At 38.5% G+C, this 22,944-nt stretch overlaps 1 protein-coding gene across 1 annotated transcript in view; it reads left to right on the top strand.

The window, feature by feature from the left end:
• Window positions 1-22,944, top strand: part of Antxr2 (ANTXR cell adhesion molecule 2) — a 130,046-nt gene that overhangs the window by 50,715 nt on the left and 56,387 nt on the right. The window contains exons 11-14 of the mRNA XM_021163097.2: window positions 1,194-1,272; window positions 5,924-6,019; window positions 17,194-17,235; window positions 18,058-18,153. Of these exons, the coding sequence (XP_021018756.1) occupies window positions 1,194-1,272; window positions 5,924-6,019; window positions 17,194-17,235; window positions 18,058-18,153 (313 nt within the window). The remainder of the gene's footprint in view (window positions 1-1,193; window positions 1,273-5,923; window positions 6,020-17,193; window positions 17,236-18,057; window positions 18,154-22,944) is intronic.

Raw genomic sequence — 22,944 nt, 5'->3', positions numbered from 1 at the left:
TCTCTCTCTCTCTCTCTCCTACCCCCTTAACTTCCCTCCCCATGCCCTAAATAAACTCTATTCTATCCTGTATCATCTGGTGTCTGGTACCTTGGGGATTGGCTGAGCATGGGCTCGCAGAGGCACCCCCTTCTCCCACACTTGGTTTAGTGTGCCTAAACCAAGCATATCCCTGGCTTCTCTCTATCTTTTTATAACACAACAAAGATCGTATATATAAAAAAAAGCTTATGGATATTTTCTTATCTGTGTACCTTGTTTCCACTTTATTGAGTCTTGGTCATATTATACTAGAATTTTGTTTGTGGATAAATAGTTATTTGGATAACTAAGGTCTCAACATGTGTTTCTTCTATGGGAAGACATAACCATAACTTTCAAACTTCATCTTGGGCTCTTATTTCACTCTACTAAGTGCTAAAATTGTGAATCTTTTGCTGGACTCTAAGTCTGCATTATGAACATTTCCAGCCAGTTTCTGTTCATCTCTTAAAGAAGAGTGGATGAGATTACCCTGACAAGAATATATTAGAATGAATAAAAATAATCCTTTCTCCAAATAGAACTGTGCCTATCATCTGACTTCTCATGTAAAAGCATGGGACTTGGAAGTTAGGAAAGTTTATTTTGGATTCAGTTATGCTTAGTCATGAAAACAGAACAAAACAAACACCAAGTTCTGCAGAATAAGCAATTTGATTTAGCAACAACAAAAGGCCATTTTGGCACTCTGCTTAGAAATAGTGCAAACATTCAGTTAAATTCAAAAGTCCTCTTTTCTGGTTTACACTGTTTTCTTCTTAAGAAAGTTTTTGAAGTGGGTATGTTAGAAGAAATATTTTTAACAGGAATATTCATGAGTTTTGAGTAAGATCTTAACTTGAACTTAAACAATGTTACCTTTCTCTGTGACTCTATTCCTGTGTGGATCTGAGCAAAGTTACCACATGGAGGGAACAGACACCATAAGAATGTTCATGGTGTCGTTTCCTCTTGCCTCAGTGGTGATAGAACAGGTTCGAAATCAGGTAGAATCCTAGATCCATGACTTTTTGCCAAAGCCATTTGCCTTGAGTCTGCTGTGAAACTATGAAAGTCCTGATTGCTTTAAGAAGCTGTGGTAAAGATGAAGAGGTCTTCACCTTCAGCATCTTCTAGCTGACTTAATTATTGCTTCTTCACTCCTCTTGTAGAACTCTTGAAGTTTCAATCAGCTATAATGATGGGAAGTCTGCTGTCTCAAGATCCTTAACAATCACAGCCACAGAATGTGTGAGTAAAAAGCTAATTACCTTTAAAAAGAGGTTTATCATGAGATAAATCCTAGAGTTTCATTAAACATGGAAGCCACAAACCATGAGAAACAACACGACAACAAAACATTTGTAGAATTTATCTTCATTTTTTTCTGTTTTTGTCACTTTTAAAGGCTATCTAATATACATTAGATTTTAATATTTATAAAAACCCCCAAAGTCATACTTTAGATTTAAAAAAGTAAGAAAATAGAAATGAAGCATTATTTTTAGGAGGTTAAATATGGAAGTATTTTTTTTCTATTATGAAGATTAGAATTTAGTAACCAAAATGTTAATCAAGTTTTGAAATTACTGGTGAGATTTAACAGGTGACATTTTCATTTTGTCTATGTAGACTCAGTCTGTGCTTTCTAATGTAAAAAATCTCATTCTGAGAGCTTGTAGTCGTGAAACTTGAAACTATATTTCAGTTGGGTTATTTCTTTGCATCACCCAGAATTCAGTGTTTTGAAACATAAACGCCATTGAGGCAGTTCCCCCCACCTCCCCATGGTAGTTAATTTTGTATATTGACAGAAAGTTTTGATGTTGGTTTGTTGAACACAGAAACAGGACACTCTAAACTAGATTAGACTGACTGCCCAGCTATTATTCTATATGTAGATGCAAATAAAGGAACACCAAGAAATTCTCTTTTCCTCCAAAAGTCTAAAGTAGCAAGCTTAAGATTTTCCCATATCATGCTTTGCTGCACTGATTCAGGAGACACAATGTTGCCCCTTCAGGGTTTTCTGTTTGCTACAGTAAGACAATGTTGTAGGAAAAAAATTGAAGATTCCACACAGGCTTTTGAGCCTCTTAAGCTCTCTGGGTAATTTTTATTAACATTTCTTTCTGTTTTGTGAATAGCAATTCTTTTTTGCAACATCTAGGTTTTGTGGATGTTGTAATGTTTTGGTTTTTCTCCTCTCAGGATGTGGTTGATCGAGGTTAACAAATATTTGTGCTATGAGGTTAGTTGCTCAGGGCTTAGCTCCCTGAAATGACACTCTTTCTCCATCCTTCTCACCCTCCTTCACACCCTTCCCCCTTTTAAAACTTTCTTCCCAGCAGGCAGGAAAACAGGTATTTGTTTCTGTCTTGTAGTCAAGAGCTAGTTCAGTTTGATGTGCAGAGACTCTGAGATAGAATGGCTCATCTGGTATGGATGTATACAGCCAACTTATCTGAGCCTGGTGAGCTCTAAGGAGAATTATTCATATTCTAAAGAATAAATTGAATTAAAATAAATTGAATTAAATAATTTAATTTAATTGAATTAAAATAATCAATAATTTGATTGAATTAAAATAAAGAATTGTTGAAGAATAAATTGTTTAGAAAGTGAATTCTGGTATGTCAGAAGTGGGGAATAGCTGGAGATAGAATATTAAACATTGAGTAAGGGGTCGAGTTGAGTCTCGGTGAGTTGATGACTTTTGAGTCAAGGCTGGAAAGGTGACGAGGTGAGTCCTCAAGACCGTGAGTGACAGGAAGGTCTGTGCAGAAAGGCTGGTCGGCCAGAGCAGGAGGTGAGACAGCTTCTAAAGAAGAGTGGAAACATGGCAGGGAAAGTGGGGTCTTGATGAGGAAGACTCTGTGGTGGGAGGGCTGTAGGATATTTGATCCTGTGTGACCTACTGTGAACCTTGAGACTTTCTTCCCAGTTACAGAAAGAAGCTCGAACAGAGACACACACTTAATGCTTACAAGGATCCCTCTAGCCACTGTGTGAAAAGGAACAAAATGAAAATATTGACACCAAGTCTTGTAGCATTCCTGTAGTCTAAGAAGCGTGGGAAAGAAGGAGTCCCACTGGGTTGGGTGGTGGTGGGGGGGATGATTGAGATTAAATTTCAATAGATTGTTAAAGTTATAGCCCTTTGTCTAAAGAGAATAAATGTAATTCATGGGCGTAAGAAGGAGACTTAGAATAGTCCCCCCCCTTTTTTTTTTCTTGAGGTGTGGGAAGGATGACCAGTTATGAGGTAGAATATGAAGAGTTCCCTTTTGGTACCATTTGGTGACAGATGTGTCTGAGTGACAGTGGTCCCTCGGTGGTGATGTTATAAAAGCTTCTGCCTCTACAAATGTTAGTGCTTTCTTTGCAAAGTGATTGTGGGAGTCACCCCCAACCCAAATCCCATGTGATGTTTACTAGAGAACTGGACTCAGCCTTCCAGAGGTTTCTGTTTGCCTTCTTGGGTCCCTTCAGGTAGCATTCACTCTCTCAGACTCTATGCTCCCTCCACAGTGGCTTCTCTCTTTTGTGAAAGGCCTTTCATTGCGACTACACAGTTCCCTCACCTGCTCATCCTTCCTCAAGCATTGCCTGCCAGGTTCCCCCATGCGTCTATTGGGTCTCCTTCCTCAGACTTCATAGTGTCATTATTTGTTTGAGTTCCATCTCTATTACACATTGGCTACAGGAGTGCATATTCAGTATGTGGCCTTGGCACCTGTTTAACAGTCTAGCCTTTGGTATTGGCTTCTCAGGTATGGTTTAGATGAATGGGAAAGCATTTTTAGATGTCTGTCACATATATTGAATCCATTTAATTCAAGAAAAAAATGACATTCATGAGTTGAATGTTTTTGAGGATTTTTCAACTGGAGGTCTGTGTACTGACAACATTTCTGAGTAAAAGTGAGACACTTTTAGTTTGTGATCGTGACACAGCTCTAGGAGTGACAAGACCTCTTTTCATGCTCTTCCTCATCTGGCTTCAGGTCCACACCTTGGCGCCAGCTCATAGGACTCTTGTTTTCATTCTTGGCCTTTTCTTAATTTGTTTATAAAGTTATGTGGACAATGAAATTACTTCCTTCATCACACTGATTCCTTTGTGGAGACACATTGTATTTGTCAGTTTTACTAATAGAAACCCTTGATTTTGAGGGGAAAAAATCAAGAATTTTAAGTGCTTATCTACTTAACATTTCAAAAGTCAGCATAGGTTTGTGAGTTTCTTGTTCATTGAACATGCATAGGAAGAACAAATCAGCTGCAGTTTTTGCTGACTCATGGCCTTCATTTGCGTTTCCTCGTCTGTGAAAAGGATATAAATGTGAAAAAAGGGAGGAGATCTGGATGTTCACAGAGTTCTCCCTGAAGGTGTACAGCACAGCCACACTGAGAGTAAATTGCTGAGTTGCCAGGCCTAAGTAGGGGTTGAGAATCTCCACAAGATCCTGAGGCTGAAAGTAAGACCAAGAATGCATAGGGTTCTCCCAGAGTCCACTGCAGTTTCTCACGGACTTCTAGGAAGTGCTTGTCCTGCATATTCCTGCCTTCCTAGTGTGGTACTTACTGTAGCTGCCTGTGGGGGTGGTGTGGTTTGTATTTTAAGTGTTCAACTTGTGGGGAAAGAGGATGGGCTTCCTGTTCTTTCCCAATCTATACTCACTTGTCTTGTGTTCTCCTTAAGAAGACGGTATTTAGATGCTTGTCTAAAGTTCTCGATAGAGTATTTCTTCCTCTTTGTTTTTCCCTCCTGAGTTCTTTCTCTCTTAAAAACAAACAAATCCAACAAAAGATAACCAACTAAAATAGCTTTCCTGGGAGTCCCAGAGACGTTGGATTTGGAAGAGACACTGTTTTCATGTAAAGTCAGTGCCAAGTTCTGTTTATGAAATGAAAGTGTGGATGTCCATTTTGACACCTGTGTCACGTGGAGTCTTGTTGATTTGGAGTTCACTTTCTTGGTATGTAGCTTGCAAATGTCAAGCAAGGAGCATCAAGTGGTAAAGCTGATGGGTAAATGGCCTTGGGATACCTAGGAGATGCACAGTCAGGACAGAAAAATGGAATTAAATCATCCAAAGCTCATAGTTAATTCCATTGTAAAAACACTGCCATTAAAATGTAGGAGAATTCTGTCTAAATTTGTCACCTGATCCAGTGGGGCATTTGTAGCTGTGGACTCTTAGGAAGGAAGGGTTCCTACTAGAAACAGTTAGCCTGAGGCCTGAAGGATGACTCAATGGTTGCTACAGTGCCACTTATAGGCCGGACCCAGAGCAGGTACCCAAAGGGTAGAGGAACTCGGTGGACAGACAGTGGAGAAACGTAAGTGTAGGTCTTGCCTGCGTCATATGTGACCAGAAGTCAGTGGGAGGAAGGACTTATCAGACTGAAGTTTCATTGAGACACAGGCATTGTTTTTCTTATCAACCTGCATTTTATATCTACCTCACCCTCCAAGTGTATAAAGTAATTGCTGTTGTATCACCATAAAACCTGGGGAAATTTTGCCTGGAAGAAATTGGACTTGAACCGATGTAATTGTTGCCTAAGCACAAAAGTCCCTAAGGGACCATTTGTTTAATCCTCAAAAGTTGTGGCTCTCACATTCTTTTAAGACATATTTAAATCAGTCTGCAGCATGTTGGAAGATGCAGCATTTCTTGTTAACCATTTTCGCCTGATATAACATGCTATAAGTGAGATACAAAAAAATTTACAATTAAAAAATACATTAATAACATTTAAAAGAGTGGAACAGAATCTTGGTCTGATATTGTCTGGCCATTTTCACCCAGTGTGTACTTCCTTCAAAGGATAAAGAGCTTATGGGTTTTGATCTTAAACTTCACTTTTTATTCTTTATTTTCTTCCTCTACAGACCAATGGGATTGCAGCCATCATAGCTATTTTGGTGTTGTTGCTGCTCTTGGGTGCTGCCTTGATGTGGTGGTTTTGGCCCCTTTGCTGCAAAGTGGTAAGAAGAATTTTCAACTCTTATTAATTTTTTTTCAAAGTAAGGCCTGGTATATGAATGCATGTCACATGGTCCCCCAAATTAATTAAGGAATGGATTAATCCAGCAATTACAACAGCAAAGTTTTAATTGGCAACTTGAATCTCCATTATTTTATAACTATAGTAAATCCTAGAAAATACTTGCTAATACTTGTAGCATAAAGCCCTCCTCAAAGACACTTTGGAGCTCAGGAGAGAAGTGCCAGGAGATTGGAGGTAGCTGGGATGAAAGTCATTTCCACTCAAGCTCAGGAATAGTTCTGATAAATGGATGCTGCTTTCCACCACCACCAGGAGAGCCACGGGTTCTGTGGCTGTTTAAAGGCTCATAGATGCATATCTTTGAAGATCTATTACACAGGATGTTCTTTTATCTTACAACTGTAACGTGTTCTAGAGGTAAGTCCAATGCAGAACTTAGGCTATCAGTGAAACAGGTCCTTTTAGAAACAGACAAACAGCTTATGCCATTTTAACGTTTACAGAAAGCACATGCAAAAGTCTGGACTGTGGAACTCCCTCTGTTGTCCTAACAGGTCGCTACCCATATGACTTACAAAAGCACCTCACATCTTTATCTAGTGGTTAATCCACTACAGCGCTTACACAAGGCTTGCTGGGCTGATGGGCTTCCCTGGGGACCCACGCCTATCCAAAGCTCTGGGACAGAGTCTGTTTTCCTTATCACTTCCTGTTTAAAGAGGAAGCCTCATTCCTTGCCTTGTGACTCTTTCATCACACCAGAGTCAGTCCCTCTGTGTCATATCCCCCGACTTACAGATCTCTCCAACTGAATCCAAGTGGGAAGGCTACCCGATGTTAAAGACCTGTAGATCCCAGATTGGCCCATTATCTCAGGGGTGTTAATCATCACAACCCCTTAACCATGTAAGGTACTTTATTCACAGTGCCAGGGATTAGGTTAGAGAGGTAATATTCAGCCTTCTACATGATAGTGCATAAAATACACACACACACACACACATGTATGTATGTATGTATGTATGTATGTATGTATATTTTACTTAATCCCCTTTATATAGAGTTTATCATAGAAAAGATTATCCCAGGAAAATCTGTCAGTGTATTCTGTGTATTTCTTGTTTTGAGAGTGTTACTTACGTAAGCACGCTTTCATTATCTCATCACACAAAAGACTGACTGCCTTTCCCCTTCCCCTTTGCTAAGCGATTTCAACTTCTCACAGTATCAGGCCATGGTTTATATTCTGGCTATGTTTCTTATCACGTGTACTGCAGTCTGTTTTCCTGAGGCAGCCTTAGGATCCCCTACCTCAGGGTAGCTGGCCCACAGAGGAGGCACGGCATTGACTCAGACATCAGGAGGGACGAGACGCTTCCTGTCTCTTTGCTGAACTCATCAAGTTGCTGCCACAGCAGTTTATGCTCAAAAAGTTTCCCCGATATAATCTTGATTACCTTAGACACGGCTATTTTGGGGTGGATGGCATTCTTGAGTCTCAAATTAAAAAGCAAAAAGGTGCCCTAATGTGATTTGTGCTCCTTGCATTTTTAATTTAAATTTCACGGTGGCGGATTCCTCCCTTCATTAGGTAGTAATTTCATTTACTATTGGTCACAGGGTGCAAAAGTGTCCAAGTGTGTCACTGTTCCCTTAAAGATACATAAAAAAAAAGAACTGATATGGACCATTTTCAGGAAGTTGTTATTATTCTGAAATGTAGTTTTAGAACATAAATTTGGATATTATAAAGGAGACTCTAGCATCAGCTTGTGAAACAGGTCCATTCTAACCTGAGACTCTGCAGATAATAAACCACGAACCTATGCTATGCAAGGCATTGAGAAGCCCCTTCAGGCACGTTATAGGATTTCAGGGAGAGTCCCTAGCTGCAGAAATAGCTTGGCTTCCCATTAGTACTGAAATGTGTTTGCCAGGGCAGCCACTTTTGCTTCACACTTGGAAACAGAATGAAAAGCAGCAGGCCCTGAGTGTGAACTTGTAGTCCCACCTGGGTGGGATGTGAACTGTAGCAAATGTGCTCTAATGAGGCTTAAAAGCTGGGGTATGGGGCAGGCAAAATCCTCCCTTCAGCCTTTGATGACCATGTGTTGACCATGTAGAAGGTGGAAACTACTGTGCTAGGAGCTGGAGAATCATACATTCTTTCAATATGATATGAAACTTCATATTTTAATATGGAAGCAAGAAATGTGGGCTAGACATGTAAATGAAGGACTGTAAGTACCCAATAGCAACATGTGAAGGGCAACAACGTCAGAGGCACCTGACTGTGTCTGTGATCTCAAATATGTTTTGAAGAAGAAAGAAAATATGCAGTTAATAAAGAACACTTCAGGTGTGTGTGTGTATGTGTGTGTGCATGCCTGTGTGTGTGCCTGCATGTGTGTGTGTATGTGTGCATGCCTGCGTGTGTGCCTGCATGTGTGTGTGTGTGTGTTGTGGTATGCTTTGAGAAGTGCTAAGCTGAGACCTACTGTAGAAGACAGTTTGGATTTTAATTAGACCCTCATTCAAAAGGATGTCCTGTGTCTTTTAGAACATTTGCACTCACTCGAGAGACTTGAGGTGCTTTGAGGACTGAATGATTTAGGCTTTTGCAATAGAGAGATTGTCTTGAATGGTTTAGTTGGGCTCTATACGTAACCACAACCCTTATGAGTAAAACCAGAAAGAGGGGAGACAGCACAACGGAGACAGATTGTACTGAGGCAGACATCAAGACAAGGAACACTGACATGAGCAGAAGCTGGGAGAGCAAGGGACAGTCTCCCCTGCAGCCTGCAGAAGGAAGCCACTAGCCAACAGCCAACTTTTAACTCCATTATACTCAATTCAAACTCTTGACTCCAGGAGTGAATGGACACAAATCTTTAGTGTTTTAAACCACATGTGTTTTGATAACTCTTGGTTGCAGCAATAAGAAAAAATTGTATCTTTAGATTGATTCTGATATTCCCAAGTTGGAAGCGACTCGTTGGGACTATAGATTTTGGAAAGCAGGAGGTATGCCGTAGGGATAAAGGCATTTGCCAACAAGCCTGATGATCTGAGTTCAATAGCTGGAAGAATCCAACATGTGGAAAGATAATCGGCTCCCCCAAATTGTTCTCTGACTTCCATATTCCTATTATGGTACTAAATAAATGTAATAAAATAAAAATAGAATAAAGCATTTTTGGTTTATTATGGTTAACTGTCAAATAGCATGTATAATGCTTAATGTACTGAATAGACTTCCTGTCTCAGAGTGAGATCAAAACAGTGTCAGATTATAATTCATAGAAATGTCTAAAGCATATGTATTACTAGCATCATCAGAAAGCAGGATCCATGGACAGGTTATCTAGGATGATACTACCTGTAAGAAGTGCCTAACAAATTTCGTTGTGGTGCTGTGACTCTTCTGGAAAGCTAGAGATTGGTGTTTGGCCCGCCAGAGACTAGCAGGCATGGGGCATTTAGATAATCATGGTATCTATGAAGCTAGCATGTGGCTGTTAACTGTTCCGACTTCATTCCAGGACACAAGGAACAAATGAAAATCAGAAGCTTTATTTCTGCACTATTTTATACTGAGTTTAGTCAAAATGCATAGGGTGAAATAGTACATTTTATTGATGATGTGGAAGTAAATGTCTAAATAAGCAAGTAGTTAGTATGATTATTTAAACTTTTATCTTCCATTTAGCTCAGCAAGTTCATGAAAACAGGTGCTGTGATTGTTATTCATTATAAATATGCCCAGTGGTATCAACATAACCAAATAACAAATAAAGGTTCAGTAAATACTTCTTCTGGGGCATCTTCTTGAACAATGCCATCACAGACACTGAGAGATGTAGTGTCTGTATCCACCCACATCAGCTTTAAAATAGAGCGCTCTGTTGCTCGCTGTAAAATAAGTCCTGTTGGCTGTGGAAACATATTGGGCTGGAAGGAATTTGTAGTTGTTTCCCAGCATGCCTGGTTCTTTCATTTTTCCTGCAAACTTGTCTCTTATAAATGAACACACAATAGAAAACACACGTTTAGTACTTCCATCGAATTGGACTTCACCATTGTAATAAAATCTAAAGTAGACTCAGTTTAGCTCTTATGGAGTTGCCACTACATGCAACCCACAGGGCATTTTCTAACAGAGGGATTATGAATCTCTATGGAAAAGAAGTCTTTGTACCTACCAGTAATGGAAATCTATCCTTTGCCTTCATTATTGGCTTATGGTCCCTGAAAGTCCTAGGAGTTCTGAAGACTGTCACCACTAGAAAACTCAGTTTCTATAACACGTCTGTAGTTCAGGTAATTCTAAAATGTATTTTACATGCATCCCTACTGCACTGGCTGGTTTCATGTGTCAACTTGACACAAGCTGGAGTTATCATGGAGATAGGAGCCTCCCTTGAGGAAATGCCTCCATAAGATCCAGTTGTAAGTCATTTTCTCAATTAGTGATTAAGGGTGGGAGGGCCCATTGTGGGTGCTGCCATCCCTGGGCTGGTAATCCTGGCTTCTATAAGAGAGCAAGCTGAGCAAGTCAGAGGAAACAAGCCAGTAAGCAGCACCCTCCACGGCCTCTGCATCAGCTCTTGCCTCCAAGTTTCTGCACTGTGTGAGTTCCTGTCCTGACATCATTTGGTAGTGCACAGCAATGTGGAAGTGTAAGCTGAATAAACCCTTCCTTCCCTAACTTACTTCTTGGTCATGATGTTTGGTACAGGAATAGAAACCCTGACTAAGACACCTACTTCACATGTATGATAGGTACTATGCCAGTTACTTGGTCTCATTACTTAGTAAGTTAATAAAAAGCATCTCTGTTCCTGCAACAGACTTTTAATAGATTTGACAAATGAATATATATTTATAACTATAATATAATTTCAATATTATTCAAGTACTCCAAATCCCAGGCATTTGAGTTTTTCTTTGTTAGTATGAGAAAGTTCCTGTAGATTCACCAGGCTGTTAAAGCAGAGTATCAGAAACAAAAGAAAAAGCAGAGAAGTCTCTTAAAAGCTAGCCACTCAAGATGCCTTTACTGTGATTGTTTATACTTTTCTGTCTTGCCATTCGTTTTAAGGAGTGCCTTTTAAGAATAAGAGGGAGGGGTGATGGTGACTGAAAATGCCACAGGTAGTGTCCTCTGCATGCCTGGCTCTCATACAGAATCAGAAACAGGAGGAAATTTGGCCCAGGAGGTTTTATCTATTGATATTTTAGCAAGAGAGCTCTTACAAGAAGCTGGATGAACAGGCCTACCATTCATCATCTGTAGATTGTGTGGTGTTTGTGAACGGCTCCAGCAGGGCAATAAGCTATCAGAATATGTAGATGTTTTCATTTCTGTTTAGCTTAGAGGACATGTTGTGTTTCTGGCAGATTTGTTTCACTAAACAGGACAGCAGAAAAGACAGCCAGATAGTAGCATCATTTGGGATAGCCAAACACTCCACAGAATTACAGATGTAAGGCTAATGAGGTGGCAAACAGAGGCTTTCTGGATTATTGTCAACTAGCATGGTACACAGCTGCAAATAAGGTTGATTATTCTGGAAACAATGCAGTCGGGTGTTAGCCTAGCGTCCTTAGCCAAAGTTCTCCATTCTCAAGGAAACACTGTTACATTCATTCATTGTGTCTTTAGGGCACTTAGGATGTTACCTAAAGGGTTTGTGACTCTTAAATTAGAAAACAACTTAAAAGTGTCCTTTTGAAAGAACAATTTACTTACAAGTTAAACTTCATGGTCATGTTTCCGACCAGAGCTCTATAGAATAATTTTCTTAGCCAGCAACAGCTGTGCTGTTCCCTTTACAAGTAATAACACTTCTATATTGCACTTGCATTTTATTGTTGAGGAGGGCTCCTGGTACTTTTATTGAGTTACTTTCAGAGAAGCCCGATTTTGGGAGGAATGCGCAATAAAACAGAAGTAATTTAAATTTTAATATGCCTTCCTTGCACCATTAATTAAAATGATTTATGTTCAGTTGCCTCATACAGTGTGATAGATGCTAGGATGTATTGCTTCCACGGTGATATTTTCCAACAGCATCATTTTAGAAACAGTATCAAGTTCTTCTTGGTCTATGTATGACAGCAGCACCTTTTGCAACTGCTGGCAGGATATACATTTATAGTGTTCGTCCCATGTTCCATGTGACCTTTATAGGTTGTATTTACTGTGTAGATTTCTGACTTCTGGTTTTTTTGGTTTAAGGTAAGACTCTCTGAAGACTAGTGAATTTGCTAAAAGAGAAAAGAAGGATGAGATAACTGGACTATTTTCAGTGTTCAGCTAAGGGATTCAGAAAAGGACTTTCTAAGTACAAATTTAAGGGAACCTAGGGTTTAAGTAGTCTAGAATGAAAAAAAAAAAAGCTCACTGCCCTTGATCCATAGTTTTGTCAAGGAGAAAAGGGAAAATGATTTATATATTTTATTATATATATTACATATATATGTGTGCATATATATATTTAAAATCCTGTAAATACTCAGAGTGTTCTCCACGTTGTCTGCAGGCTTGTAGCTCTTAGATGGTTTTCTTGTAGTTACTGGCAAAAATTACTTCTGAAACACTACTTATCCACAGTCATTATACTGTATCTTATTTTAAAACTCCAAAGCAGTTCAATGTTGACAGTTCTTTCACTATTTTTTTTCTGAGTATCAGAACATATGATTGCATCAAGCTGGCTGCAGGCTCCCGTGCTGACATTTCCTCGCGCAAAGAATGCCCACATCACTCGAACATTTGAAAAGTGTTAATGAGCCGATCAAAAGGACTGTTGCCTGAAGCAGCTAACTTTTTTTTTTTTTTTTTTTTTTTTTTAATGTTTAAGAAATCGGCTCTCCTCCAAACTGAAATCTTCATTCTAGCAGCTAAGGAGACGAGATGTAATCCCCCCACCACCCCGACGATGATAATAACAAACGGAAAAAAAATTGGAGGAGACTCAAACTCTCCATATGGTTCATAAAGTGGTGGAAGTGTTTTCCAGAATTTTCAATACAGAGCTGAAGGATGCTAAGTGGAAAAAAATCCTGGCAACTAGGCAATATTATGCCTTTTAAAACCTGCACATTCTCATGAAATATGGTGCACATGAATACATTCTTCTCTGGAGTGAATGTGCTCTTGTGCTATTTAATGTAAGAGTGAGTTTCTCACGACTGTTATTTTTAATGCTTTTGGACCACACTAAGTTTTTCTTTCTCCCCCACAAACTAATTTTACTGGCATGCAGGGTTACTGCTTCCATGTAGACTCCTGTCAATTTTTGGCTTTAGGGACAATTTGCAACGCATTATTTTCTTTTTTTTTTTTCCCCTTTGTTGCTTAGGAGGCCACATGGTATCATGGAGAGGAATATTCTGAAATGTAAGAGAACTAGTTTATTTCTTGTCCTGAAATTTCTAAGTGGTGCTGGGTCTAAAGGCAGACGTGCAATGCTCTGAAATGGTGTAAATCTCATCTCTAGCACACACTTCATGTAACAAATTTTCTAGCATGCATGATTTCTCAGTAACACTGCTTAGAAAACAACTGGTATACCACAGACTTTTCCTTGGTCTTCCAACCTTTCCTTTGAATGTATCGCATGTAGTGGAACTAAACTCAGTGTTTGGAGGTAGATTGTTTTAAGCGATAGACCTGAATTTTAAATTTATTCTTTTTTCTTTGTTTATACTCATGGGGGGATTGTTGAAATTAGAGCTTTCTATTTGGCTATGCTTAAAATGGGCATCAGCAGAGTAGTCTTACAGGCTCATGAACATGAAAGAGGACAGAAGGTCTACCACATGGCAACACAAGGAAAGGATAGACACTGTTAGTAAGAGAACATGGTCCAACCCGGTTCTGGGGGTTCTGGGTCCTGTCCTGAAGCTTCCTACCATTTGTTGTGATGAAGGGTGTGTCTCTTTACTCAGTAGACTGAGACTTGCCTGAAGCAGAACATAAGGCTCCATTTTCATTATTAAGCATGTGTACTTTCAGACTTCAGCATCTCTCTACATTTAAAATTGGTCATACACATCAACATTTTCATATTGCCTGAAGAAATAACCTCTGATAGGATCTTTTCTGGAATGAGATGAATACAAGGTGCATGCTCACACATTGATATGTAATTATACAAAGTCATAGAAACAAGAAATACTGTGATGTATGTATTTTTAGTTTCTTATAACCATTTTCATGTTGGAGAGAACCTAATATTAATCCAGTTTATTCCAAGATGTTGAAAATTGGGATGATCTTATGGATCTCTTACTCCTGTTAAATCCACAGGTTCACTAGCTTTATTGGTTAACAGAGAAAAAATGATGACTATTAAAATTAGCAGTATTTTATTATGATGAGTTCTTTCTGTATAATTTCATATTTATATCAGTATTTCACTTGAAACTTGATCATGACCTAAAACATTAATGTCCATATATTTTAAGGGATTAGGGGGATTATCAATCTGGTTGGAGTAAGATACATAGAGAGAGAATATTGAGGCAGAGCATTGTGGATACTGATTACCAATCACACTGAGACCTTAGAACTCTGACAAGAGTACTGTTGGGTCATACAGATCTACTCCAAAGAGGCTTGATATTTCCATAATATGGATTTCGAAACGTAAAAGCTTCCCAGTGAAACAGAAACACACAAAAGTACCTCTTGTCCTGGCTAAGTTTGATAGAAGTGACCACATAAAGATTTTCTAAATATAAAATTATTTTATGTGTGTGCATGTGTGCTTGAGTATATGCATTGTGCTACATGCATAAACGTATTTGCAGAGATCAAAAAGGGGCGTTGGTTCCCCTGGACCTAGAGTTCTGGGCGGTTGTGAGCCACCACATGAGTTCTGGGAAATGAGTCTGGGTTTCTGCAAGAGCAGTAATTGCTCTTAATTCTGCATCCTCACAGAAGGATCTTAATTTGAAACTCAATTTTCCCTCTATTAGTGGGCATCTAGGAAATAAAAAGGAAGAGTTAGTGATGGGATTGGACAGTGATCTTCAGGATGGTATGATCAAGCTAAAGGTTCTGTTTATATTAAATTATATTTGCCCTTGCAAGAGGCACATGCTAAAAGAGTGTATTTGAAATCTTTACTATGAAACGAAAGTGGTCTCAGATATATTCGGTCTTAGTGGGAGAGAAGGGTATATTTTGTTCTTTCTCTGGTGAGAGAACTCCAGAGAACATGTGACAAACCAAGAGAGATGCAAATTCCAAAGCCTTTCAATAAAATCCAATACTTTCTTCATTTGAGCCATGTGCATTGGAACTTAGAATTCATTTTGACTGGGGTGGGGGGATGATTGATTAAGCTCCTGTTAGAAGAACACAGATTAGAATGAAGACTTGCTAAAGGGACCGAAGGGTGCTAGTTGTTTAATTTTTACCACAAGAATTTCACGTAATCATTGGTGAAAATGTACTGTAATGATAGACTACCAAGAGCAAGGCTATTAGTAATTGTATTTTCCTGCTATGGCCTTTTACTTTTTGAGAAAGTCACACATGCTTATAATATGTTTGATGAAATCTCTCACCTCTGACCCCTCCCCTCCAATTTCTTCTCTCTCTCTATCTTACCAGTTCCCCCTACCAATCTTGTGTGTTCTTTTTGTGAAACCCATCAATTAAAACACTGAGAAGAGTCAAGGAAGCATGAGGCCCCAACTACTTTGGCCCAAAACACCATTGAATATAATCATTCAGCCATATTTAAAAATGTTATTTTAGCTTAAGGAAACTGTAGTTATGATATCAACTCATGAATATATACTAAAGAAAACGAACAGAATAACCCAGGTAGCACACAACCATTTTATTAAAAATGGTTTATGTATTTAGCTCTCAAATAAAAATGCAGTAAATATTCTAGCCTCTAAAACCAAGCATTTCTTTCCATTAGGAAGTAAAAGTGTGTGTGTGTGTGTGTGTGTGTGTGTGTGTGTGTTGTGTTATGTATATGTGCCTGTGTGCACACATTTTCCAGACTCCAAGACCAGGGCTGAAGTGTGGAAACTGTTAGAAAGAGAAGTTTTGGCTTTGTGTGGGGAAAAAACTTTCAAATGATGAGTTTCTTGCCAGTTAAATGATGTTTTATGAAGCAGTGAATTTCTCTATTGCAGCTGTCCAAACATAATTGGAACCACTACTTGGTAGGGAATTTTTAGAATATCGAAGTTTTGGTTTGTGTGTGCTTTGCATGAGTTGAAAAATGTGTTTGACATCTTTAAAGTTCATGGAATTCTAAGTCCTTGATTTTGAGTTGTGACAGCGAGAACAGAATAAAAAAATCTTTTCTTATTTCTTTATCTTTCCTCTTTTCTGTGTTTCCTCCCTCCTTCTCTCTCTTTCCTCCCTCATTCCTATTTCCCTTCCTTCTTTTCCTTTTCCTCCTCATTTTCTTTAATCTTTCCACCCCATTCATCTCCCTTTCCCTCTGACTTTCACCTTTGTCTTCTGCCCTAAATCCTTAAAAGAATATTTTATACCAATACCACTCTGATAAATCATGGGAACACAGAGGGAAGGCAAGGCTCACATGAAACTCGAATTGGCATGTGCAAGGAGATTTTTTTCCTAAAGCTAGATAAAATCAAGAACTCTGATATATCTTGGGAAGGAAGATAGAGGTATCTGGGAATATCATAAAAATTATAATCCTCTTTGAGAAGACAGAAATTCATGGCAGAGAGAGGGTAGAGAAATATTTCAAGGAATTTATAGGATCTGGGAAGATTTCGGAGAAGGTACTAGAAAGAAGAAAGGGTTTGTTGATTCTTCTGCCGTTTGTAGTCTGCTTTTGGAAAGAGTGAACACTGGAAGGGAACATTGGGAAGAAATTTGGGTTGGCTTTGATCTGACTGAGTAAAATGCTGACAATAGTGTTCCCTTTAGATGTGCAGGTTGGAAAAGATAAAAATACTCCCTTCTTAATAAAGGGGCTATAGACTCCATAACGTTAAGTCAGCTTCATTTGACTCACATTTTGTCATAAATCTTAACCCCATCTCTGGAGTTGCCACCGTAGCCATTATTTTGTTCACTCTTACCTTTTCTTATGCAATGGAACCTTTTACATTTTATTTTGTTCTATTTTGTGACAGGTTATCAAGGACCCTCCCCCACCACCTCCTGCACCAGTGGAGGTAAGCGCATGCCTGGTAAAGGGATACAGGGGTTCTTTTATTTTTATATATAAATAGCATTCCAAAATTAGACCAATTCTATTTTTGTGACAGCCAAGTATGTACTTTTTGATTTGTGATAAACCAACTGCAACTTTTTATCTTATGAGTTCTTTAATGTACTAGAGGAATGGGCCCTTCATGGGTAGACATAGACAGACTGGTTATAGGATGGAAAGTACATGAGGATTTAATATGGTTTTATAATCATGTATTAGTGGTCCTGATGACACTTCTCTAAAATTGTTAAAATATCCAATCTGGCTGTTGAAAGGTGTCATTACTTTCTTCAGAGTGATAATTGCTATTGTATCACTCTGTTAGCTGTCATCGGACTAGCAACATAAAGGAAGGGATGTTTTGGTATTGTGTGTTTTCAGGGCTTCTTTAATGTTTGTCTTTTCATTATAAATTTTATACTTCAAAGTTACATATATACTGAAAGATGAAGTAATTGAAATGTGGCCCCACGTTGAATAATCTTTTCAAGTTTGAATTGTTGAGCATACTTGCTTTAGACACACAACACTCAGTTCAAACGGCAACGTCTGTTAGTTACTGGGTGATGCAGAGAGAATCTGATGAAGGGGAAGATCAACCATACCTTGTAGAACAGTACTTGAATTGTGTGAAATTATAAACACACTGTATATCCCATGTATAATTTTTTTCAGTTTTCCATAACAATTGAATAATTTAAAACATCTCAATGCAACCCACCTCTGACTAAGCAATATTTTAATAAATTAATTAGATCCACTTTTAAAAACTGTATCTCCATAGGAGGAGGAGGAAGATCCTTTGCCCAACAAGAAGTGGCCGACTGTGGACGCTTCCTACTACGGAGGTCGAGGGGTTGGAGGAATTAAAAGGATGGAGGTTAGTCTCTTAAAGCAAGAGAAAGCACTGATCTAAAGTATACATTTGTAGGATTCTCCAGCCACAGACACCATGCTTTTTATAATTGCATCCCTCTTTAGTCAGCACTGGGTCCTCTCTGTGCACATTGCTTCTCCGTGGAAACATCCTAACCATGTCCAGAGCTGGTGAAGAACAGCAGGCTCCATCAATCAAAGGACTGCATTGATAAGATTTATGAATGCTAAGGATAAAAATAGTTATGGGTTTCCTCACTGCTTTGGAAAAAAAAACCCCATGGAACATCAACTTTAAAAATGTCAGTCATTTACAGTTGCAACAATGCTCTTCTTTGAAAAGACCTAACAGTTAGTTACTATTTGAGAGAATTCGCTTTTGCAATAGTCAACACCATGGATATGACTTTATCACAAATACAGAAGAGGCACATTTAAAAATTTAACAGCTCTTACTTACCAGTTACCAACTATCCCAGTTAATACTTCAGATCATTTATTATGTGGAACTAATTTTTTTTGTTAGTCCAGTATTTCAAAGATGGAGATTCTTTCTAAAGAAAAGAGTAATGTGAGACTGTGAATGGATCCTGAGCAGAAGGATCCATTGGGAGTTTCTGTATTAGTAGGTTTGTGTTATAAACACTTTAGATAAACCAACTTACAAAGAAGGAATTTTATTTTGACTTGGAGTTCTAACCTAGGGTTCATAAGGTTCATAAGCCTTCCTGGTTCTGGCCCTGTGTCCAGGCTGACCATGGGCAGGTAAGAAGCAAGAAGAAAAATGTCCTGCTATCACCCCCTACAGGCCCAACCTATGAAGGCCTTAGACCTACAAAGGTCTTAGACCTCCTTCTGGGCACACTTCTTATAGGTGCTGTTACCTTCTGAAAGAGCCTTACTGATGACCAAGACGTTAATACATGTGTCCTTAGGGGACTTTCCATATCCAAACTGCAGCAGTTTCTTTATGCTCAAGAAAGAACATGCATGCTTCCCAGAACCCTGTAATCCAAAGTTCAAGAGTCCTTGAAGTCCAGAGTGTGAAGTTGCATCACCTGGCCTCCCTTTTCAGTTGTGGAAAAATTTTTGAAAAAGAACGAGCCAACTTTCATTGAGTCTGTGTCCATGAATCTTGTACAGTTTGGCCACATTACTGCACTATTCTATTGATGCAATGATAAAGTGGATGATAATGGATTTAAAAAAGATAAAAACAAAAACCACCCCACAGATATTTACAATGAAATTCAATATAAAAATACATACAATAAACTGAATTGAGAATTAAGTGTTATTAAAATTTATCCAATATGAATTTAAAATCAGAGTGGGAAAATCAAGTCCATAATGCTTGTATCAGCTCACCCATTCAACCCTGCCAAGCGCTCAAGCTGGAGAAAGTAAATTAATTATAGAAGGTCTGAGATGGTCTGAATTGCAGGACAAAACTTCAGCGCTCAGGTTCTAGTCAGTCAAATCTGTTACTTCTTGTTGTTGTTGCTTCTACAGATCCCACTCTTTTAAATTAAATGCTTATTTAAACCTTCTGGAGTTGGAGTTTGCAGAAAGCCAGAGCTAAGCTTTTTGATATCTTTTAGCACAACAGACCCACTTACTACAATTCCTAATAACTTCACATGGGTGTTTCTGCCATTTTCTCCTGAAACTGACTTTTTTTCTTTTTAAATTATGAAACTGCTCCTTAATTATCTAGACTCTTAGTGGTGCAGCTGTGCTCTGGAAGTTATGAAACTCACTGTTGAGGACGGAAGCCAAGGGTGAGGGGAAGAAGTCATCTCTGAAGCTTGTAATCAACGAGGCCACGGATACCCACTCTGCTAAGACCTTCTCTAGCAACTGATTTTTGTTCTTCTTTCTCCCTTACTTTTAGGCCACCTCAATGTGTTCAACTCAAAATATTAAAGATTTATACATGTGTGTGTGTGTGTGTGTGTGTGCATGTGCGCACACACACACACTAATTCCTTTGTGGAGTTGGAAGAAACTTCTACAAGGAGTTTTCTGGTTTTTAGGCCCTAAGATTAAGTGTGGTTCATGTTTGGGGATGATTGATTATAACTCAGAAGCTCCTTCATGAGGCAAAGACAGCGAATTTATTAAATCTCTCTAGGCCTCCATTCCTGAGGGCCACGTGTGCAGTCATCAGAGCCTGGACATGCTAGGTTGGATGAAATCCAGTTTAACCAGCTTTCCTTTCTTTCTTTTTTTTTTCATGGTTTCAGTGATATTTGATTCTAATTATCACAAGGTCTATAGTTTCATCTGTGAAGGCTTAGGAGCGATTTTTCTGAGTGACTCTGAATTTTATCTACTTACTGCTCTATTCTAGATTGTTTCTCTGAGTTGTGTTCACTAAGCGATCTTGTCCCCTGTTTTCTCTTGTTTTACTGCATTAAGTTGTGAAGTTACAGCTGCATGAAATGCATACTCATTTTAGAGTTTTAAATTCAATTAGTTATGTCCAAAGATTTTATTCCAGGTGTTAGCTTATCTAGGTAAGGACTTATTTGAAAAGAAAAAAAGAAAAATATTTTTTCCCTTTGTTTTTTTTATTAGATATTTTTTCATTTACATTTTTATTAAATATTTTCTTCATTTAAATTTCAAATGCTACCCCCAAAACCCCCTATACCTTTCCCCCACCCTGCTCCCCAAGGCACACATTCCTGCTTCCTGGCCCTGGCATTCCCCTGTACTGGTCTTCACAAGACCAAGGGCCTTCTTTGATTTCTTTCTTCAGAGACTTGAAGTTCTTATCATACAGACCTTTCACTTCCTTAGAGTCACACCAAGGTATTTTATATTATTTGTGACTATTGTGAAGGGTGTTGTTTTCCTAATTTCCTTCTCAGCCTGTTTATCCTTTGTGTAGAGAAAGGCCATTGACTTGCTTGAGTTAATTTTATATCCAGCTACTTCACTGAAGCTGTTTATCAGGTTTAGGAGTTCTCTGGTGGTATTTCTAGGGTCACTTATATATACTATCATATCATCTGCAAATAGTGATATTTTGACTTCTTCTTTTCCAATTTGTATCCCCTTTTGTCCTTTTGTTGTCTAATTGCTCTGGCTAGGACTTCGAGTACTATATGGAATAGGTAGGGAGAAAGTGGGTAGCCTTGTCTAGTCCCTGATTTCAGTGGGATTGCTTTGAATTTTTCTCCATTTAGTTTGATGTTGGCTAGTGGTTTGCTGTATACCTCTTTTAATATGTTTAGGTATGGGCCTTGAATTCCTGACCTTCCCAAGACTTTTATCATGAATGGGTATTAGATTTTGTCAAATGCTTTCTCAGCATCTAACGAGATGATCATGTGTTTTTTGTCTTTGAGTTTGTTTATATAGTGAATTACGTTGATGGATTTCTGTATATTAAACCATCCCTGCATCCCTGGGATAAATCCTACTTGATCATGATGGATGATCGTTTTGATGCGTTCTTGGATTCTGCTAGAGAGAATTTTATTGAGTATTTTTGCATTGATATTAATAAGGGAAATTGGTCTGAAGTTCTCTTCCTTTGTTGGGTCTTTATGTGGTTTAGGTATCAGAGTAATTGTGGCTTCATAGAATGAATTGAGTAGAGTACCTTCTGTTTCTATTTTGTGGAATAGTTTGAGGAGAGTTGGAATTAGGTCTTTGAAGGTCTGATAGAACTCTGCACTAAACCCATCTGGTCCTGGGCTTTTTGTGGTTGGGAGAAGATTAATGACTGCTTCTATTTCTTTAGGAATGGGACTTTTTAGATCATTAATCTAATCCTGATTTAATTTTGGTATCTCGAATCTGTCTAGGAAGTTATTCATTTCTTCCAGGTTTTCCAGTTTTGTTGAGTATAGCCTTTTGTGGTAGGATCTGATGATGTTTTGGATTTCCTCAGATTCTGTTGTTATGTCTCCCTTTTCATTTCTGATTTTGTTAATTAGGATACTGCGCCTGTGCCCTCTAGTTAGTCTGACTAAGGGTTTATCTATCTTGTTGATTTTCACAAAGAACCAGCTCCTGGTTTGGTTGATTATTTGAATAGTTCTTTTTGTTTCCACTTGATTGATTTCAGCCCCAAGTTTGATTATTTCCTGCAGTCTACTCCTCTTAGGTGAATTTACTTCCTTTTCTTCTAGAGCTTTTAGGTATGCTGTCAAGCTGCTAGTGTATGCTCTCTCTCTTTCTTTTTGGAGGCACTCAGAGCTGTGAGTTTTCCTCTTAGGACTGCCTTCATTGTGTCCCATAAGTTTGGGTATGTTGTTGCTTCATTTTCATTAAACTCTAAAGTCTTTAATTTCTTTCTTTATTTCTTCTTTGACCAAGTTATCATTGAGTAGAATGTTGTTCAGCTTCCACATGAATGTTGGCTTTCTATTATTTATGTTATTATTGAAAATCAGCCTTAGTCCATGGTGATCTGATAGGATGCATTGGATAATTTCAATATTTTTGTATCGGTTGGGGCCTGTTTTGTGACTGATTATATGGTCAATTTTGGAGAAGGTGCCGTGAGGTTCTGAGAAGACATTATCCTTTTGTTTTAGGATAAAATGTTCTGTAGATATCTGTTAAACCCATTTGTTTCATAACTTCTGTTAGTTTCAATGTGTCTCTGTTTAGTTTTTGTTTCCAGGATCTGTCCATTAATGAGAGTGGGGTGTTGAAGATTCCTACTATTATTGTGTGAGGTCCAATGTGTGCTTTGAACTTTACTATAGATTCTTTAATGAATGTGGATGCCCTTGCATTTGGAGCATAGATATTCAGAATTGAGAGTTCATCTTGG

Source organism: Mus caroli, chromosome 5, assembly GCF_900094665.2.
Source record: "Mus caroli chromosome 5, CAROLI_EIJ_v1.1, whole genome shotgun sequence".
Taxonomy (NCBI): domain Eukaryota; kingdom Metazoa; phylum Chordata; class Mammalia; order Rodentia; family Muridae; genus Mus; species Mus caroli.
Note: the sequence above shows the minus strand (reverse complement) of the source record. Positions and strands in the feature narration are given on the sequence as shown.